Source organism: Propithecus coquereli, unplaced genomic scaffold (genome assembly GCF_000956105.1).
Source record: "Propithecus coquereli isolate 6110/MARCELLA unplaced genomic scaffold, Pcoq_1.0 Scaffold486, whole genome shotgun sequence".
Taxonomy (NCBI): Eukaryota; Metazoa; Chordata; class Mammalia; order Primates; family Indriidae; genus Propithecus; species Propithecus coquereli.
In genome coordinates this window covers 393,973-413,652 of record NW_012150685.1, presented here as the reverse complement: position 1 = coordinate 413,652, position 19,680 = coordinate 393,973, and the positions used below count along the sequence as shown (strand labels likewise).

The 19,680-nt window shown below is 39.5% G+C and overlaps 1 protein-coding gene across 1 annotated transcript in view; it reads left to right on the top strand.

Moving 5' to 3' along the window:
- FRMD4B (FERM domain containing 4B) overlaps window positions 1–19,680 on the top strand; it is a 204,190-nt gene that overhangs the window by 120,137 nt on the left and 64,373 nt on the right. Inside the window, exons 6-7 of the mRNA XM_012655775.1 lie at window positions 17,818–17,874; window positions 18,686–18,708. Of these exons, the coding sequence (XP_012511229.1) occupies window positions 17,818–17,874; window positions 18,686–18,708 (80 nt within the window). The remainder of the gene's footprint in view (window positions 1–17,817; window positions 17,875–18,685; window positions 18,709–19,680) is intronic.

Sequence of the window (19,680 nt, the reverse complement as noted above, 5' to 3'; positions counted from 1 at the left end):
TAACAGCGTCAGCACCTGGCCCCAAGGTTCCTCTCTCTGTCTGGGACTCTTTCCTCTTACTGTATTGTCTTCCAATAAGGATGACCTGGTCCCGTGGCCCAGTGTAATCACTGGAGTCCGAGAAAGGACTCCACTGGGCCTTGTAAGAGAGGCCGATTGGAGCCTCTCAGATGCGGGGACAGGGGAGCAGGAGGCAATGTGACAGGGGCTCCAAGGTGTTGGGTTCCATCACAGTCGCCTTGATGCCTGATGACTGCATCTGTTCCTGGGCCCTATCTTAGGCCTGCCAGACCAGACTCCTGTGAGGTACAGTCTAAAAATGTGCATTTTCAACAAATTACCAAGGTGATTCTGATGCACAATTTGCCATAATGTTTAAGAACCTGGACTTTAGAGGCAGATGTATTTGGGTCCAAAACCAGTTCTACCAATATTAATTGCTCAAGGACAAGCCAGTCAATCTCTCTGAGCCTCAGTTTCCTCAAGGGTAAAATGAGGATTAATAAATAGTGCCTATTTTGTAGGGTTAAATGAGAAAATACATATTACACTCTTAACATGGTATAAGGCCCATGGTAAGTGCTCAATAAATGGAAGCTGGCTGGGTACAGTGGCTCATGCCTATATTCCTAGCACTTTGGGAGGCTGAGGCAGGAGGATCGCTTGAGCCCAGGAATTGGAGGCTCCATTGAGCTATGATGATGCCACTGCACTCCAGCCTGGGTGACAGAGCAAGACACTGTCTCAAAAATAATAATAATAATAATAATGACAACAATAATAATAATAATAGTTTCTACCTCAATGGATGAGTTAATGTATATGTAAAGGATATAGAACAGTGTCTGACATAGACCCTGTTTGGCTATTCATATTTTTTTCCTTCTGATTCAGTCCTCAGAGCTATTCATATTTTTGCTATTATTATCACTACTGTTGCATATCAAGCCCCTTTAAAGAACATGCAAGCCCTGGCATATCACTCCAGCTCTTCCCACACTCACCCTGTGGTCATATCGAAATAACTGCTCCTTCCCTGATGATACATTCTGGTCTTTCTCAAGACTCCGTGCCATTTCTTTGTTGTATACTTGTCTCTCTGCTGAATGCCTTTCTCTCCCCCTCCCTTCCCCTCTGGCAAATTTCTACTCATCCTTGGGAACTTAACTCTAGAGTCCCTGCCCCTTAAGCAATTTCTTCCTTCCCTTGTCTACCACCTCACCATTTCCTAAAGAGAGTTAGATTTTCCAGTCTCCAAAACATCCTTCAAGTACTTGTAACTCTTCCTGTTGTGTTGAATTGTTCCTTTATGCATCTGTGATCCACCCCATCCCCGCCCCCCAAACTGCACTAACTCTTGAGACCAGGGTGCATCTTTATCTTCCGATCACTGGCACAGAGCCTGGCACGCTCTATAGGCCCTCAGTGAATATTTGTCTAGTGAGCAAAATAAATGCAGTTTACATTAGCGACAAAATTGATCAAATTTTGCAAAACGGGCTTGTGAAAGGATCAAGTCAAATTAAAAATCAATTCTGAGTAACAACCATAAAGTTAGACATTTTCAGCTTTCAATCTTATTTTGTTTTCACAACCTAAGATAGAGCTACTCTTCCTAAATTCAATTTTCCAGAGTTGATTGTGTACTCGTAACCTTGAAATTTAATATACTGAGCCTATCGGAATACAATTTCAGCATTGCATGATCAGGTTTTAAAGCACAGAAATCTCAGCATATCTGTTATAACCTTTGCTGCTATACTCACTGTAAATGTCTTTTGGAGACATTTAGGAGAATCATAAAATCAGCTACAAGGATAGGTTAACACACTTCTTTGCTCTTCGATTCAAACATTTTTTTCTTAGAGTTCCAGGAAAATAAGTCATCAACTTTTGATTGCCTCCAGGGCAGAGGGGCATTGAGTGTATATACCCAGGGAATCCAGTGAGTCCTGCAGCCCCATTTTAACCAAGTCTTCTAATACGTTCTCCCACCCGACCATCCAGCCAAGCTGTCCTGAATATAATTGATTTCCCTTTTTTCTTTTTACTAGAGGTAAAATTACCATATAGGCAGCAAAAAAGCAGGGATGGGAGAAAAATGGGAGAAATGCATCATTCCAAAAGTCAAGAATGTGTTCCTGAATACTCAAAATGTGACTGTTTTTGAGAGGAAAACATTCTCCAAAAACCTAGAAAGATATTTTGATAATTTTGTGCAGTTCTAACTGCTATTCAGAGCAAAGAGACTTTTTTGGGGGCGGGGGCCGGGCAGAGTCTCACTCTGTCGCCCAAGCTAGAGCACCATCGCAGTCAGCCTAGCTCACAGCAACCTCAAACTCTTGGGCTCAGGCAATCCTCTTGCCTCAGCCTCCCAAGTAGCTGGGACTATAGGCATGCGCCACCACACTTGGCTAATTTTTACCATTTTTAGTAGAGATGGGGTCTCACTCTTGCTCAGGCTGGTCTTGAACTCCTGAGCTCAAGTGATCCTCCCACCTCGGCCTCCCAGAGTGCTAGGATTATAGGTATGAGCCCAACCAAAAGAGACTTTTTTAAGTACACATTCATGGAAAGACCCGTTGCTATCCATATTGAGAGTGCCTTAAGAAAGAGGATTAGTCTTAGCCCAATTTAACTGAACAGAACACGAAGCATATTCATTTGTAACCAATCCATTCTTTTCAGCATCACATTCATGGTTCTTGTCCTGGAATTATTTCATGTAGTTTAACAACCAATTTAAGTAGTTACCAAGAACTAAAATACATTCAGTAGATCTGCCAACGTGGCTGAGTTTTAACATTTGGGATTTCACAGTGTTTGCATATGTGAATGTGTGTGTGTGTGTGCTTGCACAGATGCGAGTGTGTGTGTTTTAATCCTCAGCTCATTTCAAGATTCAGAAATAATTTAAAGGATCAGGAACAGAAATTGAATTTTGCAGCCTCTAAGTTCCGTATACAGATTGATGAACTTGCCTTATTACAATAACTGGTCATCAGAAGACAGGTAGTACCAAGTAAAGTCACCAAACTAAACATCAGAGCTGGTTTGAAGACTAGGCAGTCCACAAGGAACAAAGAAATCTAATACTGTATTCTAAAGGGCTTTTGCAAGTTTTATAATAAATATTTCACCTTTCCCTGTTTCATGTGGTTTTCCCTTTATGTTTTCCTGACATTGAAATTATGTTTGTCTTAAACTGAGAGCATTCAGATATATGCTGCCTGGTGCATGTGTGAAAAGCAAAGTTTTCATAATAATAACTTATTACACAGGCCGTTTTTAATCCCATGTCCCCTGGACCTTTTCATCTGTGCTGTGTTCTTGGCCTCTACTGCCCCGAGACAGTGAAGGGCAACATGATTGTTCCTCCTTTTCACAGATTAAAAAAACTGAGGCCCAAAGCTGTGCAAGGACTTAGTCATAAAGTAGAAGACAAGGAAAACACCCTCCAGTTGGCACTAGCCAGGGTAAATTTGCAAAGATTGAATTATTTGTCCACTGATGTATTGCCAACACCAGCGAGGCAATCAAATATTTGTTGAACACTTTGAGAAGAGCTACCAAAAATCCAGTTGGAAGACCTATATTTCATAATGGTCTGATTTAATATGAATTATCCTAAAACATTTAAACCCAGTACTGATACTTATGGTACATCATCATCTCAGAAATGGGCAATAAGAATTTCATTACAGCTAAATTGTGACTCAAAGAAAGTCATATAAAAATACTACGATAAGTGCTTGAAAGGAAAGAGGAGGAGGTACATGGTCCATTCAGCTGAAAATATAAAATCTTAAAATCTAGGAATTAGGACACCAATGCATGGAAAGGCTCTGTAATATATTTTCTCATTATTTTAGATCAAATTTCTTTGTACGTTTGTTTCCTGCTTTTGAAAATTCTAGGTTGATATCCTTAAAGACACAAATCTTGTATTTCCAAAGAAGTATGGCAAAGAAACTTGGAAAAGCCAGCTTACCCATACTACCTATCTCCGTCCATCTATCATGTATCTATCTGTAATCTATTTTTTAACCCACATTAGAAGCAGATGTCATTTGCCTTTCCGTTTTGCTTCACGTGCTTAAGAGGCCTAAAGACGAGGTGTGAAGGGCTGTCTTTATATATTTCAGAAAGAAGGAATTGAATAGATGACTTCCATTTCATAATTAAGTAGGCCTAAGATGAATGCTATTTTGGAGAACTTTTGCAATGTGGATTTATTAAGAAATAGACTAGGATATCCATTTCAGGTAAACTTGTTGAATCAGCCACAAATAGTTGCAATTTTAAGTTTATGAAGAATACATGTGGCGCCGGGCACGGTGGCTCACGCCTGTAATCCTAGCACTCTGGGAGGCCAAGGCAGGACGATTGCTTGAGGTCAGTAGTTTAAGGCCAGCTTGAGCAAGAGCGAGATCCCCGTATCTACCAAAAATAGACAAAAATTAGCCGGGAGTGGTGACAGGCACCTGTAGTGCCAGCTACTCGGGAGTCTGAGGCAGGAGAATCACTTGAGCCCAGGAGTTTCAGGTTGCAGTGAGCTATGATGATGCCGCTGCACTCTACGCAGCATGACAGAGTGAGACTCTGTCTCACAAACAAAAAAAAAAACCAAACACGTAAAGTGTGCCTTGTAAGAGTACTGTTTTCTCTTGGCTCAAGTGAAGTCAGTAGCTCACGGTGTTGGACACCAACCAAGATTGTTTATTCACTCCTTGGAGAGACAATCCATGGTTTGGCTGGATGTGTGACATGGGTGATGGAAGAGATCGGAAGGGAGGGTCTTGACCGTCGAGCTTTCAGTCTCAGCTCCACCATTTACAAGCTGCGTGGCCCTTTTATTATTATTGTACCTTCCTAAGCTTCAGTATCCTGACCTAGGAAATGGGGGTGATAACATTGCTTTCTCACAGGGTTGTCCCAAGGACTCAATGAATCAATATATATGTAATGCTCTTGGAACAGATAATAAACACTTATAAATGTTTCTTGTTTTTGTTGTTATTGATAATATTATTCCAAAATTCCCAAGAGGACTATGTCATAAAATCTTCTCATCTATAAGAAGTACTTGAGCATACATAATCACAATTTTGACATAAAAGGAGAATGTTGGGGAAAATATTTTAAACCTGGTATACACTATTGGAAAAAAAATAACAAATGGAAGGCCCAATTAGATGGATGCACAATAAACCTAAAAATAAAAGTGTCCCTGAGCCAGGCATGGTGGCTCACACCTGTAATCCTAGCATTTTGGGAGACCAAGGCAGGGGGATCACTTGAGGCCAGGAGTTTGAGACCAGCCTGAGCAAGAGCAAGACCCTGTCTCTACCAAAAATAGAAAAATTAGCCGGGTGTGGTGGCACATGCCTGTAGTCCCAGCTGCTTGGGAGGCTGAGGCAGGAGGATCACTTGAACCCAAGAGTTTGAGGTTTCAGTGAGCTATGATGACGCCATTGTACTCTAGCCTGTGTAACAGAGCGACACCCTATCTTAAAAAAAAAAAAAAAGTATCCCTGCATATTTACTCACACAAAACATCCAGATAGATACTAGCTTCAGCAGGACTTCTTCACTTAAAGGCTTAATTTTAATATCATGACTGTAACTTTCTTCTTCCTGATTCATCCCTTCTCCCTCGAATCATCCTTAATTATCTTGTAAGCACCTTGCACTTTTCTTTTTTTAAAAATAGGGGAAAAAAATAGTTTTCCATCAGAGCACTCTGCTGTTACAAATTTAAATTGTCATGGTAAATTGGTGGCAGGGTGCATTTAAGCAATTAGAATGCTGTAATTAAAGTCTGCTGCGTATGTAATCTTCTAATGCGTAAGGGTAAGCACAGAAGTTGAGAGCTTGGTTCTAAGTGTTTGTTTAATAGTGGTTATTCATCTGTTGTCTAATTGTCTCCCCACATATGTTTCAGATGTGGGTGCCTTGGAACGTCCATGCCTATTAGCAGAGCCTGACCTATTTCGGCTGCTTGCCTTTCTTGCATGACATAACGATTTGGCTGTAGATCACCACACCTCTAATTTCCAGGGCAGTCTCATAAACATTCACTCCCTTGCTTTGAAAATGTGTTGGCTCAAGAGTTCATAAAGAAGATTCAGATATTGGCGGAATGGTGGAGCCAGTCTCTGATATTTGACCGTGAGACAGTCTCTTTCTTCTTGGGCTTAAAGGGAATAAAGAGCCTCAAGACCTCAGAACAGGGGAGAAGTAAAAATAAGAATTGGAAGAAGGGAGACTCATAGTCCTGAAGATACGTTTTGCAGCATCTTCTGGTAGAACATTGTCATCGAAAGGTTTAGTTTTTCAAAAAAGTATAGTTTCATTCATTTAAAATTATTTATTGAATGTCTCCTATGTGCTAGGAACTATATAGGTACTGGGTGTGTAGTGGTGAGTTAAACATATCTCAGTCCATGTGGAGTTTAGAGTTTTTTGAGATTAATACCATAGTTCACTAATTGTGTATGTCTGATGTTCAGTCAGTATTCAGATTGCTTTGGTGTCTGTTCTTTATAGCCTTTTATTTCCTTTTCCGATCCAGGATCCAGTCCAGGATCACACATTGCATTTAGTTGTCATGACCCTAAAGTCCCCTCCATAATCAGGAACAAGTGTCCAGTCTTCCTTTGGCCTTTATTACACTGGTAGTTTTGAAGAGGATAGCCTTGCGGAAATCTCTCAGTTTGTGAAATATGGATTTGTCTAATTCACTGGTTCAAAACACATATCATCTGGGACATGTCTCAGAATCATCTGGGAACTTAGTGAACCCACAGAGACCCGCACCCTATCCTATCTCAAACTATTCAACTTCAATGAGCCTGGGCCTCCATATTTTTTATTAGCTCTTCAGGTACTTCTGCTACACACCAAAGTTTGAGAACCACTAGTCTAGTAATTTCCCCATGTCAGGAATACTCCATAGATGATATTGTATCCTTCTCAGTATGTCTCACAAGGAGGCATGCAATGTCAGCATGTCTTATTGGAGTTAAAGTGGTACCTGCCAGACTTCTCTATTGTGAAGTCACCTTTTCCCTTTGTAATTAGTAAGTTGCCTGGAGTTGACATTTTGAGGCTATCTGACCATCCCGTTTTTGACACGATGACCTTGGCCTCCAGTGTTGATCTTGTCTAAGTCAGTTAGTACCATGGTAATTGTAAAAGGTGATTTTCTAATTCAGTCACCTTCAACATTTCTTAGCATTCCTCTGTAAAGAATAATTTTCCCTTCCTTTCCATCCTCACCCTTTAAAAATATTTTTCAGTATCAGCATGGACTTATGGATTGCTTTTTATTCACTGTGTTATAATTCATTCCTGTCATTCATCTTGATGCTCAAATGGCTCCTGCTTTAGCCAGTGGAATCCCCTTTAAGTCATATCCTGTGTCCTTTCTGCTTGTCCTCGTCACTTTCGAGCACTTCTATATTTTATGGCACAGTCAGGCAGTCCAGGCTTTCTTTGTACTTTTGCTGCCATAGCCTTGGAATTGGCCATTTTTTCCTTTTAGTGGAGAATGGTATCTAGAAACCAAGATCTGATTTCTATTTAAACTGGTTGGAACTTCATCCCAGGAAAAAAATACATGCTACCTATCCACCCTAAAAGCAAAAGTGCATTGCACAAACCATACCTGGGCTGAACCTGGGGAAAGTATGGTCTGGTTCTTTTTCCCTCCTTTCTCATTTCCATATCCATATTTATTTTGTATTTTCCTCCCACAGCCAAGCAATTCCCATGCTACAGATATTCTCTCTCTCTTTGCTACTATCTTCACTGTGATCAAGTTTCTGAGAAGCAGTCTGCCCAGATACTTGGATCATAACACTTATGTCTTTGAAACTATGATACACACCCACAAAAACACCTGTACTGGTTTGGGTTTTTGTGTAGTACTTTTTACTTTTTGAAAGTATCTTTATGTCATGTTTTTATGTTTGTCCTCAAAACTCCACGAAGTATGTGAGACGGATTTTATTATTTTCCTTTTACGTATGTAGAAAGTGAAATGAGATGAGTGAATGACTTTTTGACATCTAACACCTCTCTGTGTGTAGTGTTGTAAGTTTGCACATCTAGAAATGCTGTCTAGGTACTATGCTTACAGTTCTCATAGACGGTGAAGTCTGGGCTATGTCCCCATAGTTCAGAAAGCTGGGATTCCTTACTCTGAGTTGAAAAGAAAGGCAAGTCAACTGTATAGTGAATCAAGAAACAATCAGCATTCTCTTTTAAAAAAGATATAAATACCTCAACTTCTTACTTCACTACTTTTTCAGTTCAGGTTCTACAAATACTGAGCACCTGCTGTGTGCCAGGCAGTGTTCTAGGTCCTAAAATGGAAACAAAATAGATAAAAATTCATGCCCTTAAGGATCTTTCCTACTAGACAGGGTGACAGCAGGTGGGGCATCAAATAATAAATAAAATCGATAAGGTGTATAATGTATTAGAAGATATAAATGGAGTCACCAAACACAGTTGTGCAGGTTGCTCACTGCCAAAGTCTGTGGCTGGTAATGCCATTGAGGGTCTTGGATCCTAGTAATTAAGGATGTAGTTGCCATTAAGTAGGATATAAGAGGATACAGGTAAGATCAAGAGTTGTTTTTTTATTAACTTTATATTGAAGTATAATATACTTACAGAAAAGTGCATATAATCTACGTAGGCAGCTCAGTGAACTGTCACAAATTGAACACATCAGCGTAAGTAACATCAACTTCAAGGAAACAGAACATTACTGGCACCTGAGAAGCCCCTACCATGTTCTCTTCCAGACACTAATCCCTCCACTACCATGGGTTTTAACAGCATTTTATTAGTTTTGGCTGACTTTGTACTTTATATGACAGGAGTCATACAGTATGTATTCTTTTATTGTCTGGCTTCTTTCGCTGAAATTTTTTTTGAGATTCATCCATATTGTTGTATGTAGTTGCGGCTAACTTGTTCATTTTCGCTGCTGAATAGTAGCATATACTATGAATATACCAAGGTTCATTTACCTTGATGGGCATCTGGGTAGCTTGCAGTATTTAGTTATTACAAATAGCATTTCCATGAAGATCCTAGTGCCTGTCTTTATGTGGACATATGTAAACATGTCTGTTAGGTGTATACCTAGGAGTAAAATTGCTGGGCCATAGTGTATATGTATGTGAAGTTTTAGTAGACCCATCCAAACAGTTAGTTCAAGACCAAGTTATAGTCCACCAACAGTGTATGAGAGGAGTCCAGGTAAGATAGGTTAAGTAAAATGTCTATTCATACAATGCAATCAGATATACCATGTAGATTCCAAAGAACTGCACCAAAATATTATTTGGAGACAACTTTACTATGAGCCTAGAAAATGGAAATAAATTAGCTAAAACTTATTGACATTATTAACTTCGGTGAAGAAATTGATTACAAGTTAAATGTACTAAAAATATTAATCCTACATAATGATAACAATCAAACAATAGTATGAAAAAAGAGGCCCATTTATATAGCAAAATATAAAATACTGAGTATTAATTCTTAAGAATGTATGTGATCTTTGTAGGTATATCACAAAACTTTATGATCACTATAAAATGATTTTAATAAAGACATGCTATGGTTCCAAAGAGGAAGACAATTTATTATATCTTTTTTTAAAATTGAACGAGATTATTTTAAAATTTCTTTGAAAATAAGTGAAAGAGAATGTCGAAGATTAATGCAGAAATTAAAGCATTTATCCTATCAGATATTGAGACATATTATAATGAACAGCGATTAAATGTTATGGAACTACATGAAATTTGAACAGTGGCCCAGAACAAAGTAGCTAAGCTAAAAATAGATATAATTATATGAATTTAAGAAGCAACATGGTATTAATAAAAATTAGTGCAGAAAATAACATTAAGAGAGGCTTTGGGTGCTAGGCTTTATGATAAATGCTTTACATTTGTACTTCATTTAGTGCTCTAAGCAACGCAATAAAGTTAATATGATCATCTTCCATTTTGCAGATGAGGAACTGAGTTTCAGAAAAAATAACTTGCCCAAGGCCCCACAGGTTCTTCCAGTAGGGGAGATAGGTCCCAGTCCAGTTGGACTTCACAGGCCAGGAGAAGGACATGTCAGAGGAGACTAGATTGAAGGACACAATTTGTACCCATAGATAAGACAAAGGGTTAATATCAGTAATGTACACACAACTCAAATCAGACATAGGTTCTCAAATAGGTAAGTGAAGGAACGGTCATTTCACACCGGAGTAATAGCAAATAATATGCAGTTGCAAGGGAAATGCTCAGATTGGTTAGTAATCAAAGAATTGCAAATTGAAAAAATTTTGCACTATTATTATTATTATTTTTAGAGACAGACAGAGTCTCACTCTGTCATCCAGGCTGGAGCCTCCCTCTGTCACTCAGGAATGATCATAGCTCACTGCAGCCTCGTATTCTTGGGCTCACGTGATCCTCCCACCTCAGCCTCCTGAGTAGCAGGACTACAGGCGCACACCACCACGCCTGGCTAATTTTTTTATTTTTTGTAGAGACAGAGGTCTCGCCATGTTTCCCAGGCCAGTTTCTAACTCCTGGGCTCAAGCAGACCTCTCGCCTCGGCCTTCTAAAGTACTGGGATTACAGGTATGAGCCACCACACCTGCTCAGCCTTGCAGTATTATTTTATACTTTTCTAATTAGCAGAATAATTTCATTGATTTGATGTGGTTTATAAAAATACATACATTTCCCTAAGATAAAAAAAAATCAGTGAAAATGTTTGATATGTTGATCTGGGTGATAACCATATGAATAACATGTACATGTCAAAATTCATCAAGCTTGATGCCACTGCACCCTAGCCCGGGCGACAGACCAAGACTTTGTCTCAAAAAAAAAAATTCATCAGGCTGTACACTAAGATTTGTGCATTGTACTATACGTACCTCAATAAAAAAAAATTTTAAATGCTGAATATACTAAAAGGCAGTAAGTGATGAAATGAGTTATTTTTCACTAAGAAAATACAGGTAAAAATAATTAGATGCTGCCAAGATTAAGGTTAGTATAAACCATTTAGCCCACAAATTTGAAATTCAGCTTCTCTTGCGAGCCAGGGCAAAGATGGAGTTATGATCACCTTCATAACTCATGGTACCCATTAAGATAAGAACAAAGAGCCATGCAGAAGAAACACAGTCAATACTGGTGTGAAAAAGCAGAAACTTCTCCTATGGGTCCTCATAAAGGGATATTATATTATGCAATAAACAATATTCTCAACAACACACTAGAGCTGTTAAAATAATGAGTTCTGAGGGTTGTTAACTTCTGTTGTTTCTCAACATACGCCAGTAGAGTAATGCCAAAACACAGTTCCAAAAAAGCAGTTTTACCTAGGATAGACCTTATGGTGTATGTAGGTTTCTGATGATTCTAGCTTAATCCAAGAATAAAACTTAGAGAATCTAAAGCAGTGTCTCTCAACTCGGGATAATTTTGAGGACGTTTGGCAATGTCTGGAGATATTTTTGGTTGTCACAACCAAGGGTAAGATGCTGTTGGCATCTAGTGAGTAGAGAGATAGCACCCTAAAATGCACAGGACAGCTGCCACAATAAGGAATTATTGAACTCAGAATGTCAGTTGTGCTGAGGTTGCACAATCCTGATCTAGAAGAATGAATAGGCAGTATATCATTGAGACCTTCCCTCATAAATATTAATATTACCACTGACCACTAGCTTAGACTTAAAAAAAGGAGAAAATATTGGTTAATGTACCCAAAGGATGTGCACAAGAAGGGGGTACAGATGTGGTAGCTATAGCCTGGCCTTCTAGTTGGCATAGTAACCCCTAGAAGATAGGAACTGGCACAAAGAAATACAAGGTCTGTCCAGAAAGTATCCAGCCACTGTTAATATGATGAGAATGGTTTGCACAACATTGTTATGACCTGGCAGTCAAGGAGAGTGGACTAGGATGCGCATGCGTGAACAGTGACGACATCACTGTGCTAGTCAGTGAGGCGCTAGACGCCATTGAGTGAGCATGTGTACTGTGTGGCCATCGCATTCAAAATGACTGAGCGAGTAGAGCAAGGACTCGGCATCAAATTTTGCATTGAGCTTGAACATTCCTCCGTGGAAACTATTTGGATGATTCAGAAGGCTTTCGGGGACAATGCAATGAGTGCAGCACAAATAAAAACGTGGCACAGATGCTTCAAAGATGATCAAGAATCTGTTGAAAGTGAGGCACGTTCTGGAAGGCCTGCAACAAGCAGAACACCTGAGAATGTTGAACGTGTGCGGGTTAGGTTCAGAGACGCCGGGAGAACTGTGTGAGGTCCCAAGGTGCCTACTCTGAAGGAGAATCAGGCATCATTGTCCTATGTACAATGTCTCTTGTATCTTCTTAAAAAAAAAAAAAATCTCTATTTTTCCTATTACATAGCTGGATACTTTCTGGACAGACCTCATACGTTTCTGTGGCCTAAGGCAGAATTGCCTTGTCAGGTCATAGGTAGGTCTTAAGTGTTGGTGCGACCCCTCCACCAGCCTAATTGTATAAAAGCCAGTGAGGGCTCCTCTGACTTGGCAGATCCCTCGCTCTGCATAGATGGGTTCTCAGGAGGAATTAGGGAAGCCCTAGGGCTCTGCATCCACTCACTCATTTGTGTCCTTATTACATCTGTTCTTTGCACTGTGTGCTGGCTCAGTGGTAAACCAGAGTGAGAGCATCCTAAACAACATCCAAGTAGTCCTTCTTGCCAGATTTTTTTGTTGTTGTTGTTGTATTTTGACCAGCCTTTGAAGTGTGCCCTTACTCTGCAGTAGATAACAATTGACTACCAATGTTGCAAAGCCCCTTTCTCTCCATCTGTGGTCACTGATTCCCACTGGGTCACATCTTTCCAACATTGTCCCCAGAGAGGGAAGGGGGGAGAGAGAGAGAGAACTTTCTTCCTTTCATTCTAATTCAGAAAATCCCTGAGGTATTTGGACCACCTTCCATCATTTGCCTAAAAAAATGATTGTTTCCACTAGAGCCAGTAGGGAAAGAAGTAATTCTCCAATAGGATGGGATGGTCTGCCCAGGAAAAGGGACAGGTACTTGGCAGTCAAGAAAGACATCCGTCACTCCAGGAAAATGTGTCCTTTTTACAAAAAGAAAAGAAACTTTTAATTCTGAGATAATTTTTATTTTCCTTAATTTCTTCTTTTTTAAATTATATTTTCTCTTTTTTCCTTTTTCTTTTTTTTAAATTTTTTTTTCTGAACCACTTGAGAGTAGGTTAAAGACATCGTACCTGTTTATCTCTACATATTGCACTGTGCGTTTCATAAGATCAAGGACATTCCTTACATAAGCATATCACAATGTTCACATACAGAAAATTTAACACTGAACCCATAACATTGCCTAATATACAGTCCAGCTGTCCCAATAATGCCCTTTTAACAACGTTTCCTCCTAATCCAGGGTAACACACTGCATCTAGTGTGATTTTCAGTCTCCTTTACTTTGGAACAGTTCTTCACCCTCTTTTTGGCATTCATCACATTGACATTTTGGAAGCATAAGAGCCAGATGTTCTGTAGAATTTCCCTCAGTGTGGGTTTGTCGCATGTTCCTCATAATTAGATGTAGTAATATATTTTTGACAAGAATACTACACCGTGATATGCTGGAGCCAGCTTGTACCAGCTCTTGAGGGCCAGTTCTCACATCTCTTTCCAACTCCGTGTTCTGCGATGTTACGCTGGAAGCTGGAAATCAGCCCTGGTGGGAGTACTTACACTGCAGAAATCAACAAATGCTACGGATCAGACCTCCCACAGTGCCCAGTTTCCAGTGGGGAAGCATTTGCACTTACCAGCACAGCACCTTACGTAGGTGAGGTCGAGTCCCGCGCAGCGCATACCGTCAGGAAGCACGTGATGCTGTTCTACCCAGTTATTGGCAATATCTCGTCACTTGGTTAGGATGGTGTCTGTCAGGTTCTCCATTGAAGAGTTATCATTTTCCCCTTTGTAATTGATAGGTAATCTCTGCAGAGATACTTTGTAATTTTGTAAACATCCTGTCCTGTTTCTCATCAAACTTCCACCCAATACTTTTTACTTATTAAAGATTGTCTAAATCAACTAATACTGTGATAGTTGTACATGGTAATTTTCTACCTCTTTCATTTCTTCTACATTTATGGGTTGGTGTTCTGTAAGTTAATTTTTTTATAAACCTAATCCTTTTTAAATCACTAGATATTCTTTAAGACTTAATCTTAAAATAGATAAATAATTAGCAATGGACGTGGAAACAAATCGAGGTGTCCCAACAGTTTGTCAGGTAGTTCTAAATCCTGAGTATTTGTGACCACCTTATTAATGTCCATTGCTGTAATGCAGAATAAGTTTCCACGGAGTACTGCATTCATGTGGGAAGAGTGGAATGAGTCTTCAGAAATAACTTTCCCATCCTACTCTGAGTGTATGTTTGGTGATAACATACAGTCCTACCAACAGTGGAGGTGGCATTTAGAGTTATTATTCCACAGTCGTGCGTGATTCCAGTTTTTACCAGCTGTCATAGAAAGTTAACTAGTGCGTGGCAGAGTGTAAAGAGCACTGGACAGGGAGTCCAGAGTCACCATGTGCTGGAGGCTCAGAGATTACACATTACACTTCATCTCCCTGATCTTCATTGCCAGCCACCCTGTGTAAAACAATAGGAGTCACAGTTTCACTAAGTTCTTTTTCAAGTCCTAAAATTTCCTCTTATTCTGTTTTCCTACTTGGGAATCAAAACCCAGAATTCACCTCCTTGGCACGAACTACTGAGCCAACAAGCCAAGGATGAAAAGGAGATGTCCAGTGTAAAGCCTGAACCCAGTGACCTAGCGATTGAATTCATAATTTAGCTAACTTAGCCATGAGGGTGTGGCACCAGGACTTGATACTGTTTCGTGTTACCTTTGTGCATTCAGCCACATCATCTGACTCACTTCTCTGGTTCTCTTTGTTTACCCACGACAGTCATGGAAACCCACTGAAGGATCCCGTTACCTTTCTGTTTGAGGAGCTCCCTCTCTCAAGTGTTACTTTGCCCGGTACCTATAAGGTTACCTCCGTTGCCATGGTTGGAAGTAAAAGAAATGTTCCATCCCGGGCAGACTACAATTTCAAAAGAACTTTTACAATTTAGGCATGAAATTCTGGAGTTCTTTTTAAGTCTTGATTAAATTTCACCAAATGAAATGGCTGAGAACCGAGCAAATAGTGTTATTCTTGATTGATGCATTGTTTGGTGAACTCCATGAACAAGTCAAGCCACATTGGCAATCAGTATTAGAACTCAAATTTTGTTGCCTTAAATTTCTAGAGCAGTGGTTGTTAACTGGTAGACAAGGTAGGGGCTGAGGGTTATAAAAGAATGTGGGTTTTTGCCAAACCACCGGTTCTCTTCTCTCCCTGGAACAAGATTTTGATAGACCCACTGCTTCCCCTCCCCCTCCCCCTCCTCCCACCAGAACTGTGTCAGGGTCCCTTAGGTAGGTGAAAAAGTCCACAGGTGAATTGGGTGTTTGCTCCCCCACTCTTCTGGAGCTGTCGGAGCCTGGTACTTTCCAGGCTTCAGTTCCTCATTTCAGCATTTTTAATATTTAATGACCCTTCTAGGGTAGAGAATTATTTGGCAGCTTCCTTAAGAGTATCTGTTTTAGGTCTTTTCATCTGTCTGTTGACCATCCATTTACTAAATTGAAAATTGGTGTCTGAACTATTTTTCGGATGACTCATTTAAGGTTCTGATGAGGCAGGGTGGGGGCTGGGGTGTCAGAGGAGTTGGCAGTAACTTTCCATTTACTTTATTTATCTTTAGTGTTTTTAAGATCCTAAATAATCTACTTTTTTCTCTTCTCTAAGATTTTAAGACAAATTTGAGTTGACAAAACTTTGAGTTCTGGCTTGATTTCAAACTCAAAGATGTTTTTGGGGTCCCCCCTCAGCCCTCCTCCCGCTCCCTGGGCTGCTGCTTCTTTGAACTTAAGGAATTCAACCTTTCTAAAATTTAATCTCCATCAACACCCACCTCACCTGTTGGATTAACCACTTCATCGTCTTTCACCAGATTAGAAAACCACTGTCTCTTGCCTAAAAGACAGAGGGCAATTGATTCCTACAATCAACCTGGCTTCTCTTTGATTTCATAATCTGTTTCGAGAGATTATAGGCGAGCTTTGAATTCCAAGGCTCTGGGCCTGTCAGCTTTTGAAGCAAAAAACTTTGAAGCAGATCCTCTGCCTCAGGTTTCAGAAGGGAGGCCTATATGTTGGAGGATGAAATTTAAGGGAAACGTGAATAATTATCACTGCTAGCATTGGAACAGCCTGGGTTTTATTATTTATTTTATTTTATGGCTTTGAAAAGAATTGTTATTAGTTTGGTGTTTGGTTTTTTTTTTTTTTCCTTTTTTGTTTGTTTTTTCTTTTCGTCTTTTTTTTTTTAAGTTTGGTTTTTGTTTTGGTTTTTGTTTTTGTTTTTTGAGAACCCTAATGAAATCACTTGGAAACCCAAGAGAAAACCATAATCCTTTCAGAAATCCGCACTGAGCCTAGCTTTCTCCGTAAACCTATCTATTGTACATTTACGTTAAACTACCTAACGTTCCCTACTGATGCACTTGGTATACTAGGAAACACTCCAGCTCAGATTCAAGAGGTAGAAGGAAGGAAGAGTGCAGGGCAATTTCCAGGCCCATGAGTTCCATGTTCTTAAACACTATGCCCCTTCAAGTACTAATTATCCAGAACTTAGGCAAGGAGGGGCTTATGTGGAATTGTTTTTGCCTGTGTTAGTACTTAAAAGCTAACATACCAACAAAAAAATTTTTTTAAATAAAGATCCCTCTATACCACTCCTTGTTGCGACATTACATGATGCGGTAATGGTATTTAGATATATTGTCACACTAAAGAAATAGATAAAGGCACATGTGAGTGTTACTGATAGAAGCAATACCCCTTCCACACATACTTATGTGTCCCTACCAGGCTATTGAAAAAGCATTCTTGTTAACTAAGGCCCAGAAGTCTAGTTTTTTTTGTTTGTTTGTCTTTTGTTTTTTTTAAAGGCTGGTCAAGTGACAGAAGTCCAGTTTTTCTTTGGGATCTTTAAGGATGAAAGAAAAAAAAATGATGGAAAAATGATAAATTAGAGTTCATCAAACTTCAATACGAAACAACAGAATTTTAAGTCTTCAAAGCATTTTCAATAACTGACTTTTAAGGCTTCACATTTTATCTCTAATAGTACAAATATTAACTCCATAGTGTGTCATTGACACAGAAGTGAATTTATATTTTTAATAATATTTGCATTGTGTGTATACTGAAATAACCATGCAGTGACACAGAGAAAAGAAATTATCTCAGGAAAACACTCAACAGATGAATCCAGGAAAATCTGCCTAGCCTAAAATTGAACTTGTAGAGATAAAAAAAGTTGTCTTAATTTTCAGCCTCAAAGTCATTCCTGTTTCTTCCTGAATACTGCTCTTTAAACAAAATCCCCCACAGCTAATTAACACACACACACACTCTCTCTCTCGATGTGGTTTCTTCTTAACCCTCAATGCGTCTCTCCACACACCCCCCTTTTCCCTGCAATGGTATGATCTGCATTTGATCGTAAACTGGAGGTGCCAAGCTGTGACAGCTTCCCCAACTCCACAGCCATTTGCTACAACCTGGGGCAGCCCTGTGTTCAATGATGCTTTCCTTTTCCACCAACAGGGGCAAATCGAAGTAGACAGCGAAACCACCTTCAAGTTAGCAGCCCTTATTTTACAGGTAAGAATTGACAAACTGCCTCTTACAACTCCCTTTTGTTTGTTAGTTTTTGTTAACTGCCTGCAACTGTGAAACTTTTGCATGGGCCAGTGTCTGCTGGATTTTTAAGCTAGTTGGTTGTTTGCCAGTGAAAAATGTGAGCCACTGTCTTCTGTTTTAAAATAGTTTGCATGAGCTATAGTGTGATATTGTATGTTTGAAAGAAAAATGGAATTTAGACCGCTCTTCGGAAAAAGAGTTAAAACCACATTCCTAGAAAAGAGCTCTGGGTTACTTAAATTTGGGAGGCAACAGTTGTTACAGCAGCTGTAATTTTCATTTAAATTTAGTAACTTTTGTATACATTTTCTTGAGATTGAGTAAAAGAGCCTCTTTAGTTTTTAAAGGGATTAGTAGCTAAAAGATGAAATCTGTTTCCATGCTGGTTTAAAAAGTAAAGAGAAAACAAATAGCATGTGTTGATTTACCTGTATCATGGTTTAAAATGTCTTCGTCCAGTCTAAAAAGTGCACCACTTGAATAGAAAAGCATTTATCACGTGATCTTAGAAACATAAAGGAAGAGATAATTATCTGTGCTTTTTCATGTATGTATTTATTTGTCTCTTTTGTTAAGAATAAGAAATATTCCTAACAGGATACTAGCATTTTCTTATCAATGCCAAATTCTTCCCCATGGCCATAGGGAAAGTGTTGCTGATAAACACTCTTCAAAACAGAACTCAGGGACTTTAACTGGGGAAAATGATCAAGATAAAATTCATTTAGCTTAACATAAATACATACTGATCATCTATTTCTTTTTTTTTTAGGAAGCCAAGGGGGATTATACCAGGTAATAATTCCTTTTCTGATATTACTATGCAAAATAACCCTAGCTGAATCATTTTATGCTGTTATTTTAAATAACAATGGATGCAAAATCAAAGGAAAGTAGATCTCTAGGCAGGAGACTGAGATCTCTTCCCTCTTCAAATAGAGACCTATTCTTTCTGTGAATGAATCTGGGCATGACGCTGTCTTACAGTTTTTCAAGCCAGAATGACAGTGAATTGTAATCAGCAGCCCTCCAAAGTGCTGTTTCCTATCATCTGTTAATTAGTAAGATGAAGAAATCTATAAAAAGCTGTGGTAGTTTGTGCTGAGTTTTTAAAAAACTTATAATAATCCTGTGCTGGAAGAGTTATAATGTATGCACCAAAAGATTAAATCCGTCAGCTGCTTAGTTAAGGGATTAACAGGGGCTTTCTTTTGCAGCTGCCCTGAAGGGGCCTCACCCTTCATACACTTGACCTAACAGTTGTATTGTTGCTGCCAAGACACTTACTGGTTCTAACTGCCTCACTGGCCACATCCTCAGAGAGAGTTTATATTTGAATTTCGCCCTCTACCTGCTCCATTCTGTCCTCTTAACGCAATAGTTGAGCTGCAGTAGAAACGGTTAAAGGTGGAAGCAAGGCCTCCCTCCTCAGCCAATGACTCCTTTGAGAGCCTCGTCTCTACCATGTTAATGTTCCACCCCGGGTGTACTTTATGCGTAGATTATTTACAGATCGCCTAGTACTCATTCCCAGCCAAGTCTTTGAATAATGTGCTCTTTAACGGACTGATAACAAAATAATGCCTTCCAAGCTTGAAAATTTCCAGTCTCAGAGTAATACCTCACTTCAGACACGCCCCAGCATTCTCCCCACCTGCCCACTCAGGTTGGGGGAATGGTCAGGGAGGCCACTGAACACCCCATGATTCACTGATTCACTCACCACGCTCTCCCATCAGTGCTGCTTTGTGCTTTTTCTTTTTCTTT